This window comes from Staurois parvus, unplaced genomic scaffold, assembly GCF_062004578.1.
Source record: "Staurois parvus isolate SC_StPar_1 unplaced genomic scaffold, SC_StPar_1.0 ptg000155l, whole genome shotgun sequence".
In the NCBI taxonomy this organism is placed as follows: Eukaryota; Metazoa; Chordata; class Amphibia; order Anura; family Ranidae; genus Staurois; species Staurois parvus.
In genome coordinates this window covers 6293931-6308524 of record NW_028317951.1, presented here as the reverse complement: position 1 = coordinate 6308524, position 14594 = coordinate 6293931, and the positions used below count along the sequence as shown (strand labels likewise).

The following is a 14594-nucleotide window of genomic DNA, read 5'->3' as shown; positions in this document are numbered from 1 at the left end:
AAGGGGTTAATCCTCTGCATTGTGTAAAAATGCTGTTTGATCCTGGCTTCTCTGATCCTCCCCTTCCTCCAGTGTCCCCCTCTTATCTCCTGATAAGACATATTGTGTGGAGTAATTCTGCACATGCTCAGTTTGGTGTGTATTGCTAGAGAGGTTTTTTCTTTTCTTGGGAGAGTGCATGTGATCAGCGCAGGGCCAAACAGCACTGTCCAGACAGAGGTCAGGGATTCTGCATCCCCCTAGAGCAGAATGAAAACTCCTCCTACAAGCTTTAGCCATGCTTTGCTGGACACTGACAGAAGTCACAAAACCGCTGTAACTGCTGATGAGAAAAGGTATTTAGCAGTTTATATTTATTAAAATAATTGCATTTCTATGTTCTGTGTACTGTGGGAGACCAGATATAGTGAATGCAGGGTTCTGGGTTTAGTAATACTTTAACTCCTGAATCCTGCTTTGAAACTTTGGCATGTTTTAATAAAACAGTACTGCTTAGTGGATCCAAGTAAATTATACCGTTTTTTCAGGATATATTTGACTTCATTTGATGGTAAATGTTAATTGATAATTACTGATTTTTAAAAGAAAACTGGCCCTAGCTGTATATTTCTTGCCATTTCCATGGCCAACCACCAGCAAAACAACCCAAACTAAATTTTTCTACTCCCGATGCGCATGGGCATACCACATATGTGTGTATTATTTGTTGTTTGTACCTTGAGTAGGAAACATAAATAATAGTGTTTGTTCTTCTTTTTGTTGAACTAACTTAAATACACAGACACTGACACTAATACACTGACACTAATACCATCACTGACAAGGCAGTTACCTTATAAAACGTTTTTATCCGACGTAAAACACACTGACACTAACACCGGCACTGACATTGATGATGACACCTTTCTACTCTCTCCTGATCATTACTGTTTATTCAACAGCTTGGTCTCAATGATGGCAGCATTGATTTAAGCAGGATTCAACCACAAACATAGGTACACATATACATGGCATCATGGTAAAAGCCCCAGTCCATGCCACACACATTCATGTGCAGCTGGCCTTAAGGAGTTAAGATGGTCTTTTTCCGTATTTACATTCTTTCAACACACCAGTGTGAAGGAGTGCTGGGGGATGATTTCACTTAGCACATGGCGAAGTGGTATGGATTATTCAGAGCAGCTTCTACTCCACTGTGTTTGATTTAATTAATTGGGACTGTTTACACACTAATTGCATTTTAGTTCTATTTGTTTTTTTGTTTTTTCTGACTCATATGGAATGTATTTATAAGAAGAGTAGATACATTTTCACAGCGCTACCTCATATAGCAGCAGTAACCACAGAGCTAGGTGGGTTGTGTGATATTCACTTCATTTTAAGTTGGCAGCAGTGAAAATTATAGGTTTACAATTTTATTACTTTAACACTTATGAGATTTAAGATTGATGATTTGAAATGGATTTAGTGTCACAGCCTCATGCGCACAGCTTGTGGTGATTGTGTTGATTCATATATTTACGTTCTTGTTCTTTCATATTTGTGTTATTGTAATACAGTAAATATAGACATTGCTAATTAGCCTGTAAAGCAGTGGTCTCCAAACTGTGGCCCGGGAGCTGAATGCAACCCTTTGTTTTCCTATATCTGGCCCTTGAGACACTATTCCCCCACTGACACCAACAGTGGGGCAGTATTTCTCCCATGGACATCAACAGTGGGACGCTATTTCTCCTACTGACACCAGTGATGGGGCACTATTCCCCCAACCAATGCCAATGATGGGACACTATTCCTTATTTATTCCCCCATTGACACCAACAATGGGGCACTATTCCTCCCACGGTGTAAGGGATTTCCAGCAAGGAGAATCGCGATCGGGAATGCGCATGCACACAGGCATTCCCACAGGAGAATTGCCGGTTGCTCGCATTCGTGCAGGAATGAGCGATCGCGCACATGCACACGCATGTGCACACGGCCCATTTAAGGAGTGCCTCTGCTCAGGTTCAGTGCTGACTGGTCTTCAGCTCCCCTGTGTCCTGCTAGTTCCGTACGATTTCTTTGTTGCTGACCTGGCTTGTTCCTGATCTGACTCCAATTACTCTCCTGCTCCTGGTTCCTGACTTCGGCTCTGCTCCTGACTTTGGCTTCTCCTTCTGATTCTGTACCGCGCTGCCTGACTGTTTATGACCCCGGCTATCCTTGACTCTGCTCCAGTCCTGTGTCCTGGCTACCTACCTTGCTCTGCTGCACATCTTGCAATCCACAGAATCTACCTGGTCTATTTCTACAATGCCCAAATCGGAGGATACTCTGCCTACCAAGGTCATCACCTGCAAGAGCCGCAAGCAACAACCACTGGCGCTCTTTTCCCCCTGGTCCCTAGACTCCCTCTGTTCCAACTTCAGCAGGGTCAGAGCTAGTGACACAAGTGAGGCCGACCTTGTCAATTCAGTCTCCCATCAGGTACGTGACACACGGATATCAACAGTGGGGCGCTATTCCTCCCACTGACACTAGTGATGGTGCACTATTCCTCCCACTGACACTAGTGATGGTGCACTATTCCTCCCACCGATGCCAATGATGGGACACTATTCCTTATTTATTCCCCCATTGACACCAACAGTGGGGCACTATTCATCCCACAGACACCAACAGTGGGGCTCTATTCCTCCCACTGACACTAGTGATGGGGCACTATTCCTCCCACTGACAGTAGTGATGGGGCACTATTCCTCCCACTGATGCCAATGATGGGGCACTATTCCTTACTTATTCCCCCATTGACACCAACAGTGGGGCACTATTCTTCCCGCTGACACCAATGATGGGGCACTATTCCTCCCACCAATGCCATTGATAGGGCACTATTCCTTATCTTAACACCAACAATGGGGCACTATTCCTCCAAATGATACCAATGATGGGGTATTGTTTACTCCCAGGGCATTTTCTACTCACACTGGCCACAGTCTGCCATCCCCATAGTCTAAAGGACAGTAAGCTGGCCCTTTTTTAAGAAAAATTGGAGACCCCAGCTTTAGATGGAGCTCTGCATTTGAATGCAATCACTCATCCTCCCTCTTAAACCACTTCCCAGCTGCCCTATAGCAGAAATACTGCTACAGGGCAGCACGGTTGTACAAAATCACTTATATATACGTGATTTTGCATTTCCGGGTAGGGGGCGCTCGCAAACCGCACATGCGCCCTACCCATGCCACCATTCGTGGCCTCAGCTGTCAATCACCGGCACCCGGTGATTTCCAAGGATCTCCAACGGGGAGGAGGACTGTTTTGTTTACTAACAGTCCTCCTCCCTGTCAGCTCGGGCACACTGCTGTGGATGGCTGTGCACAGCACAGCCATCCACAGCAGTGTGAGTACAGTGAAGCACACACATCCCACCCCCTAGTAAAACACTCCATGCACACAGTTAACCCTTTGATCGCCCCTCATGTTAACCCCTTCCTACCCAGTGCCATTAGTATAGTGTCAGTGCTTTTTTTTAGCACTGATCACTGTATTGGTGTCACTGGGGATGTCAGTGACACCAAGCCAGTTCCCCCCAGTGTCAAAATGTCCGCCGCAGTCCCGCTATAAGTCGCTGATCACCGCCATTACTAGTAAAAATTAAAAAAAAGCCCAGTATATATACCGCCATTTGTAAACGCTATAACTAATAATTAATTTATTAACTTACACGTAATGGGATTTTTTTTTAGCAAAGACATGTAGCAGAATACATTTTGGTGTAAATTTTTGACGAAATTCGATTTTTAAATTTTGTTTTTTACTGGACGTGTTTAATAGCAAAAAGTCAAAAATATTGTTTTTTTCTCAAAATTGTCAGTCTATTTTTTTTTTATAGCGCAAAAATAAAAAACGCACAGGCAATCAAATACCAGCAAAAGAAGGCTCAAGTCGTGGGAAAAAAGGACGTAAATTTAATTTGGGTGCAGCATTGCATGACCGCACAATTGTCAGTTAAAGTAACACAGTGCCGTAATCCAAAAAATGGCCTGGCCAGGAAAGGGGGTAAATCCTCTGGAGGGCAAGTGGTTAACAACTGTTGAGCTATAAGCCACATAGAGAGTGCAGTTGGCAGAATCACAAGCTTGCATTGCGAGAAGGGGCTGTAATGTAAAAGCATTGTGCAGCACTGGAAGCTGAGAATGGATATGAAATAAGTGCATATGGCTGCCATAATGTACATATATAATATATAATGCATAGAAACAAGGTTTTCCCTAGTTAAATTTGTTTTCCCAGTGCTTCTGATAGGGACAGACAGACACTTCTGATTTAGTGTTATTACTTTTTGTTTTTAGAAGTTTTACTATTTATGTATTAATATTTTAAAAGTCAAATGCTACTTTATAACATATACTATTATATTACAAATCTTCATTGTTTTTCTCCTTTCCTGCTGGCTGTGCAGATATGAAATTGAATAGTATCAGTTAATGGACTAGAGTCAGTTTACTTAGTCATTGGCTATATTTTATTGTGTTCTTTTTTGTTGTTTCTGAGTTTGGCAATGGTTTTAGAGATATTTGAACAGGGAGTAGAGGTAGCAGACTGAATATTACAAGTAATTCTTCAGACTCTGTATGAAACATCTCTAGCTGCTTTCACTGGAAAATAGGAGCTTGTTGAAGGATGTTGCCATTGTAGAAATGTTTGCTTTGAAAAAAGTACATTGACTGTAAATTAAAACCTAACTCTGGGCAAGCAGCTAAATACACATTTGAACCACATATGTAAACTGCCTTACCTGACAAAGAATTTGTAATTCTGTACAGGCAGTCATGTAATTCAGTCAAGCACCTCTACCAGACAGCACTGTTTATCCAGTGTGAGGTACATCTAATTTTCTCATTATAACACTGTATAAACTGCTAAGATGTTTTACATTTTTAATTTTGTACTAGGTAATCATTACCACTTATTTATATCAAACTGCTTGCTATGGATGAAGAGACCTGTGCCCAAGAGAGTATTGCTTCTAGTAGAATGTCAGTATGTGCTGGTAGCTCCATTCTTCATGGAGCTCAGTGATCTCATTCGGCTGTGACTGCAATCACTACAAGCAGTGTGTATAGCACATCATTCTAGCAGTGTGAATAGAGTATCATTTTAGCACTGGGAGAAAAGATTAAGAGACCTTGATTCATAAAAAGTACCCAAGGTACAAGTGGTGTTGAAGTGTAAGGCCTCTGTTAGTCTTTACCTCAATCCCTGTATCTTAAAGTGTTACTAAACCCAGGACCCTGCATTCACTATATTTGATCTCCCACACTACATAGAACATGGAAATGCAATTATTTTAGTAAAAATAAACTAATAAATACATTTTCTTATCAGCATTTAGAGTAGTCCTGTGACTTCTATCAGTGTCCAGCAGAGCAGTTGTTTAAGCCTGTAGGAGGAGTTTTCATTCTCCTCTATGAGACTGCGGGACCCCTGACCCTCTATCTGGACAATGCTGATTGGCCCTGTGCTGATCCCATGCACTCTCCCAAGAAAAAAAAAATGTCTAGCAATACACATCAAACTGAGCATGTGCAGCTTGCTCCCAAGGCTCTGTTCTATCAGGAGATGGACTGGGAACAATAGAAGAAGGGGAGGATCAGAAAATACAGGATCAAACATCTTTTTTACACAATGCGGAGGAATAATCCCTTAGGTTCCACAGTGAGTATAACAGGCATGCTTTACTGCACATACAGACTGATTTTACTGTTGTGGGTTTAGTAACACTTTAACAAAACCAAGGAATCTGTGTCTGGCATTCATCAAAAGTGCCCGACTGTGCCTGCCCCATACATCCACCTCCTTCATTCATATAACTATTCATAGTACAATCATTTCTAATAATGAAACATGATTTCTGAATGGAGGAGGCAGACATTTCAATCATCCACCTGTATTCTATTCAACACGCTGGTAATAAGTAACATCGTTTGTGCTGATTTTTTTTTTCACTAAATTTAGCCAGTATTCAGCAAAGCACTGGTTAAAACTTGTAGAAGGAGTTTTCTCTAGGAGGATGCAGAACCCCTTACCTCTGTCTGGGCAGTGCTGATCACATGCACTCTCCCAAGAAAAAAAAAACTCTCTAGCAATGCACATCAAATTGAGCATATGCAGTGTCTCCACACTATGTCTTATCAGGAGATAAGAAGGGGGCACTGGAAAAAGGGAAGGATCAGAGAATCAGAATCAAACAGCATTTTTATACAATGCAGAGGATTAACCCCTTAGGTTCCACAGTGAGTATAACAAGCATGCTGTACTGCATATACAGACTGATTTTACTGTTGTGGGTTTAGTAACACTTGAAGTCCCACCTCCTAACATTAGGCCCCACATGCCGTCATTCAATGTCCAAAAGACAGACTTTCTATTGCCCAATCAAACTAACATTTACAATTGGGGCAGGAAGTAGTGCCATAAAAGGATAGGACCTACAGTAAATAAAGAGAGTACCTCTGTACGATTAGGGCTCAGGATCCAAGGGGCTCCACAGGCCACAAGGTGCCTGCAGTTCTTCACCACTGTTGCCCCTACACTTTTATTCCTAGTCCAATTCACTTCAACAGAGACTTTAGCTATTGCATCATATTCGATGATTATAAAACAGTAACTAGCACAGGAGTGAAGTTGGAGCTACTGTACTGAAAATTTGTGTCCCTCAAATAAATGCCATAGAAACATATCAGCACATTGTGGCATTGCATAATGCTATAAGGTGCTCTTGTTAGTTATGCTTTATGCTTTGTTTTACTTAAACATCACAAATAAAATCAATATCCAATCATATATACAGACCCTTATCTCCTTTATAGCCTTTTGGACCAGGGGGACCGATAGCTCCATGTGGCCCTGGTAGTCCCATATCTCCTGTATCTCCTTTAGGACCTGCAAAATGAAGTTTGTTAACTATATCTGATAGGCTTTTTTCATCAAAGAAAGTGTAATTTATTTTCTTGACACCATCAATTCAATGAAGTACCATCCTGGATCAAAATTAACATAGCGCTTTACACTGATAGAAAATGTTCAGGCAGCTTGCAAGAATCATTAATGTTATTTGATCCAGAGGACTGAAATCAATACATAGTCAAAATCACCTTTCATGAAATAAATGGTAGTCACCTTGAAGAACATAGCTTTCAGAATACTTTAGCCTCACTGTAATTTGACTTTTTCTTTGAGAAAGTAACTGGGAGAAAGAGAAAAGATATAGATGTAGTAAATGAGATCCTATTAATTCTGGACCAAAATGACATCCCATATCCCTTGTGAATAGCAAGCTTAGCTGGGTATTCATGTTCACATACTCATTATAAATAGGGATAAAGCATGTTTAGGCAAGTTGCTAAACTATAGTACACAAGGGCTGAACATTAAAGGAAACTTGCTGAGAGAAATATATAGGCAGCCATTGCTAAAATCTAGGGATACACGGATACCACTTTTTTAAGACAAGTAACGATACATTTTTTTTTAAAGTACTCGTCGATACCAATTACTAATACCTATCGCCTAGAAAGAGTAGGTAGAGGGGTGGTTTGGGAGGTGGTGGGTGGAAGTTAGGGAGTTGGGTGAGGCTGGGGTGAGAGAGAGGGATGAGTGAGGGCTGGGTAGTTGAGGGTGGGTTAGGGGTTTGGGGGTGGGAGGGCTTGGGTGGTTGGGGTGGAAAAGGCTGTGAATGCTGGGGGGGAGAGGAGGGGGATGTGAGGGTCATTGGGGTATTGCTGGATGGCCAGAAGGGACCTCTGTAGTGTTAAATTGGGGTGGTAGAGGATAGGGCATGAGGGCTGGGCTATGTATTGGTGTGTGTGGACATATTAAAGGAATGTAAGGTCAGCCAGTTATTAATTTGCAGCAGTTGATAACAGTAGGGGGCTTTAGGAGTTGAGGACAATGTTGGGAGGGATGGAGGCTGGTGTGGGTTAGGAGCGGTGAGGGTGGAGGAGGGAGCTGGAAAGATATGGGGCAGGGCCCCAGTGCAAGAAGCCAAGAAGGGCCCTCTTCAGTCAAAACAGCATGACAAAATGTGAGCATGACTAAGAATATGAAAGACCTGGAGCACCCTGGGAAACGTTCTCCGCAGTGTACAGTGGGCATGGCCAGTGGAAGGGTCTTAACCACTTCAAGTCTAGACACTTTCACCCCCTTCCAATCCAGGCCAATTTTCTGCTTTCAGCACTATCATGCTTTGAGTGACAATTAGTCATGCAACACTGTACCCATATGAAATTGTATCCTTTTTTTGAGACAGATAGAGCTTTCATTTGGTGGTATTTTAGCATCACTGTTTTATTCTATTTTTGCTATATAAAGTTTTAGCTTTTGTTATACAATTTTGCAAATAAATAATTTTTCTTCATACATTTAGGTCAAAATTTATTCTGTTACATTTTGGGGGTAAAAAATAACCCAAAACAGTGTATATTATTTAGTCTGTGTGAAAGATATAGAGTCTACAAACTATGGGATATATATTTGAAAATGGATCAGTTGAGAACTTATGCTGGGCGCTGGTTTGGTATATGACTGTGATCAGGATGCTGGTATGGGGTATGCTGGTGATCAGGACATTAGCATGAGGTATGGCAGTGATCAGGATTCTGATATGGCATTAGCCAGGATGCTGGTATGGGGTATGGGGATAATCAGGATGCTGGTATAGGGTATGGCGGTGATCAAGATGCTGGTATAGGGTATGGCAGTGATCAGAACACTGGTATGGGGTATGGTGGTGATCAGGACACTGGAATGTGGTATGGTGGCGATCAAGACACTGGTATGGGGTATGGTGTCGATCAGGACACTGGTATGGGGTATGGCAGTGATCAGAATGCTGGTAAGACATATGGGGTGATCAGGTTGCTGGTATGGGGTATGGTGGGGATCAGGATACTGGTATGGGGTATGACGGTGATCAGGGCGCTGATATGGTGTATGGCGGTGATCAGGGTGCTGGTATGGGGTATGGAGGTGATCAGGGTGCTGGTATGGTGTATGGTGGTGATCAGGATGCTGGTATGGCATATTGCAGTGATCAGGGTGTTGGTCTGGGGTATTAAGGTGATCAGGACACTGGTATGGTGGTGATCAGGACATTCATATGTTGTATGGAAGTGTTTTTATGCACACTGGGACATGTGACAGGTGCTGGCTGCATTGTTTATTATGTATTTATTGGGGCAGTGATCAGGGACATATGGGCACTGATTAGGATACTGGAGTGGCTGAATTAGCAGTCTGTGAGTGTACAAGCAGCCTGACAGGCAGTGTACACTCACACACTGCAGGATCGCTTCTGTCAGCTCTCACACTGAGAGCAGAGAGAAGCAATCTTTACTTTCACTTTCCATTGTTTTCTATGTGAGTGCTGTGATTGGTCACAGCAGTCACATGGTAAAACACTATGTGATCACCCAGACCTATTGGTAATGAGATCTGCTGTGTCCAGGTGACATACCAATCGCCAAGCTCCAGGGTGCGTGCTCTTTGAGCCGCGCAGGAGCCATCAATGCGTGCTGATGTATAGGTACATTAGCCCGCATCGGCAAAGCTTCCTGTCTGCCGTCTATGTAGAAATACACTGCACACAAATACCACAGTCCTTGTGCCCATATTACTCAGGGGCACTTTGGAGGATGTTTAGGGGGCATTCTGGAGGTACTAAGTTAGTACCTACAGAGAGCCCCTTTATATACTCCTCCAGAGTGCCCCTTATGTCCTGTACCTCCAGTATGCCTCCTAAGTTATGTCCTCCTCCTCCTCCTCCTCCTGACTGGCCCCTTTCACCTACCTTCTGACCTGGCTGTGAGCGACTGTCACTGGCGATAAAAAAAATTCTTCTCTGTGCCTGCAACTCCGACTCTGAGCTGCATATGCGCAGTTTTGGAGCAAACCAATTAGAGAACTGCCTGGCTCGGCCTCTACTCGTGCGGAGGGGTGTGTGCATATAAGCCACACATGCTGCCTGATCTGAGGCCAAGTCAGGCAATTCTGTAATCGGTTGGCTCCGGAGCTGCGCATGCTCAGTTCAGAATCACCATGGAGGCAGAGGTGACAGCAGGCGGAAGGATGAGACTGGCAAGGCACCAAAGGTGACAGCTGGAGAGAGGGGAGTTTGAGGAAGGCTTTCGGCAGAGGTGGAGAAAGAGAAATGTGTTTACATTTCATCTATGAGCAGGGGAATCCGACTGACTGCTGAAATGTCATTGGTTGATAAGGACATGCTCCTTAAGAACCAACAATTATTGGAATTCTTTTGTTTACATTTCAGCTGTCAGCGGGGGAAACCTGAAGGTATCGGTTTCGGGTATCAGTGCATTTGCATGAGTACCGATACTCGTGCAAATGCCTAGTATCAGCAGCGATATCGGTATTGGTGCATCCCAACTAAATTCTGAAAATACAAATTGTTTGAATGTCTTACTGAGCCTATTTTTTTTTCTTCCTGGGTCATTTACCAAAAACAAGTATTCAAACCAGGCATTTTGACTGTCTGCATACTTTTCTGAGCTAATTAGCACTATGGGGTTCATTTAATAACAGCAAATAGGATGTTAACTTTGCAAATGAAATTACCTCAAGACACTGTGGATGAAGTGACGTCCATCATCCATTCACTTGCAACTAAAAATGCTGATTGTTTTCTTTTTTTTTTGCTTTCACGTGCACATTTAGCAAAGAGAAATGTCACCACATTTACTGTTCTGGGGTAAAATTCTCTTGCAAAGTGCAGCTTCCATTTCAAAGTAAACAGCCTGTTTTCCATTAGTAAATCATCTTCTATACAACTTTGACATGTTTTCATGTAAATAATCTCATTCCATTCTTGCACATATGTTGGCCAGTGACCATACACATACCCATAAAAAAATAGCCGATCATAGTTTCGATCATGCCAAATATTGTTTTCTTTTAAAAACACAGGCAGAATATTGGAAAAGAAAAGTTGCTTCTTCTGCCAATAGTTCACTGAGATTTCCAGGATGAAAGAAGTAATAATATGAAGGCAGCATTGGTGCATGCATTCTTCTCTCAAGCAATCATTTACAATGTCCCTGAACAATATGGCTATTCTGTCACTGCTGGTCTGTCCATTACTGACTTTTCTGGGCAACATTAAGGGGACCATTTAGGACTGCCGGATCTGCATGTGTATGGGAAGCTTTACCTTAGTACTTTTTTCATCTTCAAAAAGGGGCATAAAAAGCAGAGAAATTCACATCATCTACAAGACTATTTAGAATTCCATTGTGCCTCTCATGTGTGGGTGGCAGATCAATTCAGCTAATTTGTTGTTTGGCACTATGCCAAATACCAGACATGGAAACAACTGACAATAGGCATGATAGTAAGCCACATGAATACATATTGAACAGTGTTACTTCAGAGTAGGTGTCACAACGTTTGTTTTATCATATGACTCTTCTGACAAAAGAATTCACTACTATGAGTGCCCTGCAGTATCTGTGTGGTGCTGTTTGGTTTGCCTGCTGTTATGATCACTATCTAGCAGTAAATATGCCATCACAGTTATAATGTCCTTGTTCTGACCGGGTTAACCAATCGCTTACACCTGAGTGGGGAGCTCCATGGAAAACAGCTTACTATCTACCCATAAAGACCTATGGGGGTATATTGCGTGTGTGAGAATAGAAAAGAAGGAGGTAATGATTTTTTTCTGTTTTCTTACTGCTCAGAATGCATGCATGTTGTAAGAAATATTACATAGTACAATGGTAATGTTCATAGGTAAACTCTAGGATAACCACATATTGTCTAAATACAAGAGGCATGTGTATTCTCAGTGTCCTTTGTGTGTTTCTTCCAGATCTGTGCAGTAACCCATAAGGAAACTATCAGGGGATTTCATAATGGCCCCAACAACAGATTTCTAGTGATAGTTTCCTTAAGAAACACCTGCACCTAATTCAGGCAAGCATTTGCACCAGTGTCGGTAACACTAGCAATGCAGCAAATGCAGGTAGTTCTTACTGCTGCCACTTTATAATAGAAGTATGAACTTAAAAAAAAAATAATACTCACCTAGGTAAATGCAGCTTCAATCTAATGCTGCATCTTTCTCTTGCTGGCTCTGCAATGAGAAGTGAGTGATCAAAGAACACTGATTGCTCAGTTCTCCCCTCCGGTCTGAGAAGAAATCCGTGACTGTCAGTTTCTGGATCTCTGCTCTGATCCTCCACTGCTCACTGAAGCTCTGGGCTGTGGAGGGGGTGGGAGGGGTTGGCTCTAGATTTCAGCAAATTGTATAACGGCTGAGCCAGATGCCGATCCAAGCTTCTGGGTGGATCCCAACCATATGATAGGAACATTTTCAGAGCTTCGACCGGCTCTGTAACTTCACAGGAATGCAAAAAGAATTGCGCTCCTGTAATCCATAGAAGAAGTACAGCCAAAAATGCTTTAGCTATACTTCTTTAAGAATCTGTCACTATGGAACATAGAACCTGCAAGGACAAGGTCCTAAAGTTTAGGAAACTGGCATTAATTAAGACCAATTTTTTGTCTGGCATACAGAAGTACTCCAACACTCGGAGTGGGCACTGCCTGTGCTAGGAAGTCATCATGTATGAAGAAGATTCCCACACAGATCTGTATCCCCTGCCAGCTGTCAGCCAGGAGATTTCCCATCCAAGAGCTAAATGTAAACAAAAAGGCACCTGATGTCATTAGCCAAATATGGGAGATGCCCATATGTAGAGAATGACTTGTCACTGGGTACATGGAGCCTTATGGGGAACCAAGAAACTAGCTTCACCAATGACAGTGCACAGCAGACAGCACAAAGATGCAAAAGCTGATGGAATTCCCAACAATCTACAACAGCCCTTATGAATTCCCCAGAATGTGTCTGTGCAGGAGCTTCTTGTAATAAAGACCAGTCTCTACTGCTCTCTCTCGTTCAGAATGGCTAGTCTTTTATCTGCCCCCTCCTATAATTTTCTGCAAGCAGCCTTTAGTGAGTGAACCTGTTGGGTCCCTCCCAGGACTCTGCTCTTTGCTTTGTTTGAAAGGACATTTGTTGCACCCAAAGTGTATTTATACTGTAACATTTGTGGCCCTTTCATTCCTTGTTCATGTTTTCTGACACTCACTATGCTTTAATGGCTGATTTTTCAGCTGAATTTTACATACAGAAGTCAATGACTCATTCAAAGTAGAGGTCGTCTACTGTGTTATATTGTTTGATGGCTTACAGCAATCTATGATTCTTTTATATTGTAGGAATTAAACAATTTTTTAAAACATATACAATTAAAAAAACAGCTATGTAACAACAGTTCAAACAGTTATAAATGTTAAAAAGTCAATTATAAAATAATTAAAATTGGCCATTATTGTAAACCATTGAAAGTTTAATTTATGCATTTAAAAGATTACTTCATATCAGACTAACAAGTTCTTGCTAGTTTTCTAAGCTGTAATCACCAGTATTTTCTCTAAAGCCATACAACTGCATTTAGCAAAACAATAAAGAAATAAAAAAGAGCATCAGCAGTTGTTCGCTGGTCAGAAGATGTGAGCTGAAGAAATAACCTTGTATATAGTGTAAGAAGACCTTTTAGGCCTGGTATATTATATCACAAACAAAACTTTGCAGCCAAAGATATAATGAGCTATAAAACTGTTGACAAAACAAATTAGTGGCTGGTAATTTTCTATGAACGAAAAGGAAAGACTCATTTCTTTTATTAGACCATCATATGGTTTACTGTGTACAAGATTTCAAATATTGCGAGCCCTGAGAACAGTGTGTTTCAAAAGCTCGTTCTCTGCAAATGATTTGTAGAGCCAATAAAAATCTAAGTCTTTTTTTTTCCCCACACAAGCTTTAGAACGGCTGCAATAATGGAGAACAAAGCGCAAGCTGAATTATCAGTCAATGAGCAATATAATAAGTCATCATAGACCACTTTGAATTAAAGAAATTATTTCATGGTAAAAGTATTAGAATTGCAATAACATATTGGGCTGTAACCACAGCTTTCTTTGTCCTCTAGAAGTCAATTATAGAATGCCCTCAATAGAAGGTTACTTTGCCATTGAGTTATAAAAATGTAACTTTTATTTTAATGCTAAAATGTGAAATACAGGTAACTTTTCTCATCTGTTCTACTATGTTATCTGACATTTTCCTGTGTTTTTTTTTTTTTATTACTTCAACATATCAAAGTATAAGATTCAGTTTCCTCTTGTTACCTGTGTGTGTGTCTTCTTCTCAATCATTGGCTATAATGAGAACATACTGTATTATGGGAAAAGATAGAACAGGGTAGCAAAGTGTCCATGCTTTGTGTTTTTGGTATTTGGTCTAACACACATTGGGGGAATTCAATAAAGCTGCTGCACCACTTTTTTGTCATTAAACCCTCTTGTTAATGTATTGTTCCAATTTAATGAACCATCTGTGACACTTCTGGTTCTGTGGAATATTTGTTTTGACCGGCATTTGAGCCTTTTAGTGACCACAGTAACCCTTAATATCAATCCATGCATTTGGGTTGTGGTATGTGGCCAAGATACTGACCCTA

General features: G+C 41.5%; 1 protein-coding gene across 1 annotated transcript in view; it reads right to left on the bottom strand.

Moving 5' to 3' along the window:
* The window catches only part of LOC149463269 (uncharacterized), a 38052-nt gene that overhangs the window by 10610 nt on the left and 12848 nt on the right, over positions 1-14594 (bottom strand). The window contains exon 3 of the mRNA XM_089675453.1: positions 6841-6930. Coding sequence (XP_089531579.1) covers positions 6841-6930 — 90 coding nt within the window. The remainder of the gene's footprint in view (positions 1-6840; positions 6931-14594) is intronic.